A 7996-nucleotide genomic window follows, 5' to 3' on the forward strand; every position below is an offset into this window, starting at 1 on the left:
GCAGAAAATGGAACCGTGTTTGCATATAAACAAGACTTGCATTTATTGGAAGTTGTCAGTTTTATTGTGAAAATACATTTGGTACACAAAGCAGTTGATACGATTGCATTACATACAAGAAGCCAGTGCATGTACAGTATGTACAATTAGAAATAGAATGCAAGAGAAATATGCGGAAATTGTTAGTTATTGCTCAGTATCATCGTTAGCTGGCCTGGTGGAAGTTTAACAAAAATCTTCACTGGAGTCCCTTTAAAATTGTGATTGTCACTCGCAATTGATGCAAAACAACACAAGATATTTAAAAATAAATAATATTAAAACTTAAAGAAAAAAGGAAGTATCTGTGTGTTAAGTAATTCCATAATTCTGCTGTCAAAGGGCAAACATTTTACCCACAAGTAGACAGATCCAAAATATGACCTGAAACATTGTCAGCCACATAGAAAACATCAGTAACTGATGATCAAGATAGAAAGCATCCTGAACTAAAAAAATAAATGGGAAAACAACCTTGGCCACCATAGTTCTCACTGGTTTCAATGGCCACAAAATTATAAACAGACATCTCATATCTCCACATATTTCTTGAGATCTAAGACGATTCAACAGGTCAAAGTTAATACGCATAGGGATTGTGTAGCTCCACCAAAACACTGTAGTTGTCATTTTCTTCACTACAGTACATTACTTGTAACATTCCCACATGTTAGCAGTTTGGGATTGTGTGTCTAGTGTTCTGTCCCGTCCTACAACACTGCGACAGTAACGAGGGAATTCTGGGGTTGTGGTAGAGGAAAAATCCAGCTAAAATCGAGTAACATTACAATAGACAAGACAATATTGTAATAACTTGCAATAAAGGGTCTTTGTTTTGTTGTCATAAGTAACAGTGAATGAGTACAGTTAATCAAACGTTTTTTTCACTATACCAGGCAACTAAAAGAGCAGGTACATGCGGGTACTGGCAGGGAAGAAGGCTAGAATACATTTCACCTACTGTAAAAGTAGCTACATTCAAATGGCCTTAATGTGCCAACAGTACATCTTACTCACATGTGATTTTTCTTTAACAGGCTGTTGTGGTAAATGACTGGCAGACAGACCCCGCCTAACACCACTTAATGGCAGGAGATCACAGCCCAGCAGGCAGCAGTAGCTGTCTTACATTCATTGGAGTCCTGCTAGAAAATACACAGGATTTGGAAAGCACCCATCTCTCTGAAGAAAGGACTGTAGTCTTTTTTTTCTGAATCAAAAAAAAAATTAAACCACGAAGGTCTTCCAGACGTAGATATTATTTAAGTGGAATGTAAAGGCACACAATATCTGAGAATGATACCACTAATATAATGTTACTATTACTACAGAGGTGAAAGAGTTGCCCCTGTAGTCACTGTCAGGTCTACACTGAGTGAGAGAACTGAGCACATCTCTTCACCCAACAGTCACAATAAATTAAAATCATCCTATTCTGGGGAAGAGATACCCTGACCTGCAGTCAGAGTATATAGCTCTCTGCATAGAGGTTGCTCCATCCAGGTCTGAACCAGTCGCTCCTTGGTTCTGTCACATCTGTTTCCAGATTAAGTTGAGGCTGTAAAGGCCATGACAAAGATTACAGTCACTATCAAATTATGGGTAAATAAAGGTAGAGTCACATTTCCAACAAAGTTGTACCTACTGAAATGTTTAAGCCTGGAAAAGTGGCCCCGCCGTTTCTTCAATGGGTTCTGTAATAAATCAAGACAAAAATTAGCATTTTTTCCCAGCATCGCAGGGGAATGATTACATAAATAGATCACCTGTTTTAGGCCTTTTTCACAACAGACATTTTGACATAGTAGGAGAAGCATCCTACAGACATTAACAATGGCTCCCTTGTACTTAAGTGGCACAGTAAGTAAGTGTGACGGTGAACCAGCAGGCACAACACCAGGACCGTGAAACTAAAGCCCTTAAATTAAATTAATTAATGCATGACAGATTGTGAGAGAAAATGTATACTTTTATTTTTTATCTGGTGCATTTGTCTATGTCATGAAAGCTTAATCTATGATTCAAAGTTGAAAATATCTCACCACGCAGAGGCCGTTTGTGTGGCTTGCGTCGATGCACCATGACCCCGATGATGAGCGCAGCACCAACCAGCACGACAGCCAGCACTGAGAAGCTGGTGATGGCTGCTAGTTTCCACACGTCGGGTGTCTCATCCACAGATTTACCTATTGGTTGTACAGAAAGAGTTTAAACTGCAACCAGTGAAAGAAATGATATAATGGCAGGAAGTCATTGACATAAACTGATTCAATGTCTTACATGTGTTGCATGACGGGGTCTTTGGGTACTGCTTGCATGATGCACACGGCACACAAACGTCTAAATCTGAGTTCCAAAACTCTAAAATTCCACACTGACCTGCACACAGAAAAACGTCAGAGATCATTGGTTAGTTGGTTTTCAGGGCAACACATTTTTCATAATTTATTAAATATAGACCACTGCTTAAACTTTGAAATATTGTAATGTGGAGGTAATATTAAGAGACACCACTTGAGAGTCATGCAAATGTTTAAAAAATATTTGATTCTGGAATAAAATAAACTAAAGTAATCACAGACAGGTTACTTGCAGGAGAGGCAGATTCAGCTAATACAGTAAAAGGTTTGACTTGTGAAAGAACTTTGTGGCTTTCTTCTTCTCATAAAATGAAAGTGGGAAATTCCTATGGGTTAGAGTGCTGATGCAACTTAATTGCAAGAAGGAGAATTACTCAGTAACTTTTGGTGCATGAACAGGCAATGCGTGAAGAGCAGGATGTGTTTACAGAGTGCTTCCTTTGAATTGTTTTGCGCCTGTGTACGTGTGCGACTTCCAGAGAAGAAACAAACACTTCTATGAGAAAGAAGTTGACGGTGGTTTAGCTTTTGGCTTCGCGTCTACCTCTGTGAACACAATGAAAAGATTCATCTCTTTTTGTGGCAGCTGAACAATTAAAGCTGTGCACTTCCCAGATGATAACCAAGGAATTAGCCTGAAGATGTGACACAGTTAACACCAATAGCAGGCTGAGTGTAGAAACTGTTCTAGTGTTTTAATAGTGTGTAGTTTCCTCTGCAGGTTCCTGGCTTTGGTTAGGAGGCACTTGTGTATAAACACCCCAAGGTTATGCATTAAGTAATGAATATTGAGACATCACACTGAAAACCAACTTCTAATGAAACAATTTTACAACACAAGTCAGCCTATGAATGAAACAATACCAGATACGACCAAGATAGAGTAACAAGAAAATAGTCTACAGATATTTGATAGATAAAATGATAACAATCTTTCTTCCTTCTCAGTGTCCATTAGGAACCACCCCGAGCCTAAAATGACTCATCATTTGTGGTAACTGTCATGTTCAAACTGGCTCCTCTCTCAACACTGAAACAATACTAAAGTAGTAAAATTAATGTGTAGGAGACTGTGGCAGCTTCAATGACAAACACCACCAGGTAATGAATATTGTGACATCAAGCCAAGCAGCTGACAAACCAACTGATTCTGTAAGTGCAATAAACAAATATATAGTAATGGTCTGACCACTGACATCCAAGTGAGGTGTCAAATAAATGTTCTACTGTTATCTACGGTAATGGAACCTGATGTGCAGAAAGCCTCCCTGGACTTCCATTTGTTGTGTCTCATTGTGTGCAGCAGTAACATAAAAGTTGTTGTTTTTTATAGCTTCAACAGAAAAGTAATTAGTAACTGCAGCTTTCAGAAAAATGAAGTGGGGTAAAATGTAGAATAATAACCTCTGATATATAGTGTAGTTGGAGTATATCGCGAACAAGAAATTCTCAAGTAAAGTTAGTACAAAATTGTACTTAAGCACAGTACTTCAGTACATTTATGTAGTTATTTTCTAAGACTGGTGGATTTACAATTAAGTCTGCAACCAACGATAATTTTCATTATCTATTAATCGTTTGGTTTGTATTCTCAATTAATAATTTGGCCTGTCAAATATTAGAAAGTAGTGAAAATGTCCTCTGGCTTAAGACAGGAATAAAGAGACAGTAGTCGGAGGACACAAATGAATGGATGACCATTTCCAACTGTTAGGAGGTTTGGGTGTATTTTTGCAATATTGCTCAGGTGAAAATAGCAGGACTGAATAACTGTCTTGATGTAAAGTAACCCTCAAAGCAAAAGATGTTGTAATAGTTGACCCTAGGTGTTTGAGAATGTTTGTAGAGACCTGGTCTGGGGCAAAAAACAGTTCTTCAGTTTTACTGTGATTTAATTGAAGAACATTTTGAGACATCCAATTACTAATCTCAGCCAGATACTTGTGCCGAGTAGTTCAATTCGAGAGGTCACCGGGCCTAATGGATAAGTAGAGTTGTGCATCATCAGCGTAGCAATGATAAAGCACACAAACACATTGCTGGATCAAGTGCCCTATGGAGCATATACGGAGAAAATAAAACGGGGCCAAGAATCGACCCATGAGGCACCCCACAAGTTAAAGGAGCACATCAATGGATACAAACAAATTCCAGTTGGATAAGAAGAAAACCAGTTTAGTGCAACACCGGATTTTCCCAACCTTTCTAGCCGATCCATTAAAATAGAGCAATCGACTGTGTCAAAGGCCGCAGACAAATAAGAACTAAAATGGCAACTTCACCTCGGTCACCTAACACAAACTACCTGTCATGTACAGGTCATTATTAAACCAGCTGCAGCCAAAAGACTCTGAAAAAAAATCATGTTTGAGGCATTTTGACCTCTAACTCTGTGGTTATGTTACAGCCACATGCTCAAGTCCCAAGAGACTCTACATCCTCCACAGCCTGCAGAGCTGAGTGACTCATTTTATAGCTGTGGTCACAGCAAAAATGTGTCACAGTTCTTGTAAGCATTTCTCCAGATGACTTCAGCTCTACATCATCGAGCATGCACAGCTGGAGTCACGCACGAGGGTTCAGAAGGTCACCAAGAGGAACTGAGCCGTGACTCTTGGTTGACCTCCATCAAAAACCACACCTGAGGAGTGGAGCGCTTGTTGCTTAAATCAGACAACAACCTGAAACTGCTGGTTAAATTTCAACCATGTTTGTGAGATTGATCTTAACTTTAGGATTATTACTCTGCTGGGGGTGTGTGTGTGTGTGTGTGTGTGTGTGTGTGTGTGTGTGGGGGGGGGGGGGGGGGGGGGGTTCAGTGGCACTCCTCATGGGTTTTAACACATTCCTGAATGGCAACAACTCCATCATATTTTAGCAGCAGGGATTATTTTCTAATTACCATAGATGTTTCTTATGATTCAGCAGTTAATATCTGGTTTGAAGTCAATGTTTGTGTTCCCTAGCAGAAGACCGTGCCATATTTCTGCACATGGCTGTCTTACAAAGGGTGTTTTTGGGTGTGGGGGTGCTGTGTTTTGTCATGAACTGGAAGGGGGTGGAGGGACCAACAGCTGATGTCCAGATGTGGAGATGGCTACACACAGAGAATCTAGAGACCCTGCAAGCATGTTTTGATTAAGAGAGTTAAATGCATTTGGTAACTAGTGTCTCAGGAAACGGTCCTAACCCAGTGTAATAATTCAAGATTTTAGGATATCAGTGAAATCTCAGTCTGGGATAAATCCAAACGGCTGTGGACACAAAGTCAAAAGCTTTTTAGTTTCTATAAGACAATACAAATATATCTTTGAGCTACATGGACACAGGCTGTGCGCCCTACCCATGTGGCCTGTCCGTCTCACAAGGGACACGGATGGACGGGGTGAAATAAGGCGATCGGAATGCGGAACCGGTGAGAAATGCAGCTGGTAAAGGAAGCGGCTTTGTAAGCAGACCTACTATCTGCCTCCATTGTAAAGAGACCAGACCAGCAGACTCCAGGCCATGTTCACAGTAAACAAGAATACCCAACAACTGCCCATAAGTCAAATGTAAACAAAAAAGAAAGAGGGGAAATTGTGTAGTCACTTAAGTAAAAGAAAAAGTGTTGGAATTGTTAGAATAAAAAGTGATTTTACTTACTTTTCTGTGCGCTAACACCATAGAAATTGGTCACCGCCGCTATAATAAGTCCGCACAGCGCACAGAGAGCGTTTGAAGCCATGGTGTCTGCGGGTGAAAAGCTGCTCGCTGTCGGCTACTCAATTCCCGAAAGTTCATCTGATTAACAATCCGCGCTGGTTTTCAGCATGGAAAAGCGAGCATCAGAGTGAGTCACCCGGAGGAGTCTGAGCCTTGTTTTAATAGCGCACACACCCACGCTAACAGTTCAACTCCTATGAGTCATTTCCTATGTACTGTACTGCTCGGATTCTCTGTGCGCACTCCCCGACTCACAGGAAACTCCTCTATCATAGTATGTGGTCTCACTTGCTTCGCTTCAAGACAAAGTTTCAAAGAAACCACTTCAGGTATTAAAGTTTAAATACATAGATTTCATGTTTTATGGCCACACCCTGCAGTGTTTTTTCCACATTTCTTTTTACCAGAGTATGTTGTAGTCTGGACTTAATAGTGTTCTCATTGTTATTACCACGCCTGTCGACGTCATTCTCCCCCTCTCTGCCAAAAAACACAACTCTCTGGCACGAGCCTGGGTCCCATGCACAGAAAAAGAGGAACAGCAAGTGAGGCAAAAACAGATGACATTCTCTAGAAAAACTATCAGCTTTTAAAGCCTTTGTGGAAAATCTGCTCAAAGTTAACACAGGATAAGCTTTTATCGTTGTCCAATCGAGAGCCCTGTGCAGATACTAAACAACCGCACTGGTTGTTTTTGGAAACTGACATTTGAATAGTGAGTGTCCCTGACGCAGGATGGTGTTATTAATGTCTGGGGCTGGGTGTAGCCTGATGCTGCAGCACAAATATGCAATAACAAAGCCAGTGGAGTGCTATCAGGTTGGCCTCCGTCACAGCATTGTCTCACATATTAATCGGTTTACGACAACATCTGTGCTGTGTGGCATACAAAGGATCACTTAGCACAAAGTCAAAACTACTTATTTATTGATGACAGGTTATGCATATTCAAGAGTAAACAACCACTGCTAATGAAAACCATCAAGTTATTATTTTTGCCGACATTATAGCCAATTCTTTAAGGGGTCTTACTCAACTGCTCCCAAATGCCTGATGAGCGTATTCTCACAGATGTACTCTTTTTTTCCTCTGCAGCCTGGAACTTTTAGTGTGCGTTACATGGTGCGATCTGCCTTTCCCCACAAGCGCTAACGTCAAACAGACGCTAACCAACCTCCCAGTAAATAGTTCACATCATCCGAACACAGGAAAAGGGGTTTCATTGGACCAATTAGGTAAGAAGCATGTTGTTAAACAGATGTTTTTGTACTCTACTGTCACGGCTAACCTTTAGGAAAGCGGTCCAAGAGGACCTGGAGCAGCACAGCCCACTAAGGACACCCATATGAGCTGACTTTCCACTGCAGTGATTTCATCCGTAATGAGGCACTATAAGCTGCAGATGTTGTGTCAAACTCTCCAGTAGGAACCATGGCAACAGGATGAACACACACGGAGGACCTTGCCCAAGGTGATCCAAACAGTGCTGTATGTGCTGACTGAGAGCCAAGCTTGCTGACGTCTCTCTGGCATTGTTAATACTATAGCTTAACCAAGGAAGTTGCACAACTCTGGCTGTTGTACTTCATATATTAGAAGCATATTTAGTTTCACACATGCAGGCTAGAAAAGCATGGCTTCTTTTAATTTCGAAATTCTAATTTCAACTTCACTGCTTTTGCGGGATTTCTGAAAACCAGCAGGACAGAAGTATTCAAAGAAACGCTTCATTGAGGTCCACCGTGTACCTCTGCGGAGCCAAGTTTTCCAATACATAAAAAAAAGAAAGAAGAAGAAATACTTAAAAGTGTGCTCAGCTTGTTTAAAGAGAGGATGTGTTAAATGGCCAGAACGGGGAGGACAAAAAAACCAGTCCAGAGCAGACGAACATG

The 7996-nt window shown here is 40.8% G+C and overlaps 1 protein-coding gene across 1 annotated transcript; it reads right to left on the reverse strand.

Annotated features, from left to right (window-relative positions):
- Positions 1-26: 26 nt before the first annotated feature.
- On the reverse strand, positions 27-6406 carry LOC142951755 (tumor necrosis factor receptor superfamily member 12A). The gene is made up of 5 exons (XM_076093530.1): positions 6045-6406; positions 2320-2418; positions 2082-2225; positions 1685-1733; positions 27-1597 (listed from the first exon to the last, which is right to left on the reverse strand). Exons 1-4 carry the CDS (start codon positions 6124-6126, stop codon positions 1693-1695), a joined length of 366 nt encoding a protein of 121 aa, XP_075949645.1. The 5' UTR covers positions 6127-6406; the 3' UTR covers positions 27-1597; positions 1685-1692.
- Positions 6407-7996: the final 1590 nt, after the last annotated feature.

This window comes from Anarhichas minor, unplaced genomic scaffold (genome assembly GCF_050575085.1).
Source record: "Anarhichas minor isolate MPS153535 unplaced genomic scaffold, ASM5057508v1 ptg000017l, whole genome shotgun sequence".
NCBI classification, from domain to species: Eukaryota; Metazoa; Chordata; class Actinopteri; order Perciformes; family Anarhichadidae; genus Anarhichas; species Anarhichas minor.

Excerpts from the sequence above, each read along its gene's own strand:
- LOC142951755 (XM_076093530.1), bottom strand. The coding sequence starts at position 6,126 with ATGGCTTCAAACGCTCTCTGTGCGCTGTGCGGACTTATTATAGCGGCG. Across the intron at positions 2,226-2,319 it reads GACCCCGTCATGCAACACAT|GTAAATCTGTGGATGAGACA; the intron begins GTAAGACATTGA and ends TACAACCAATAG. Across the intron at positions 1,734-2,081 it reads ACACAAACGGCCTCTGCGTG|AACCCATTGAAGAAACGGCG; the intron begins GTGAGATATTTT and ends GATTTATTACAG.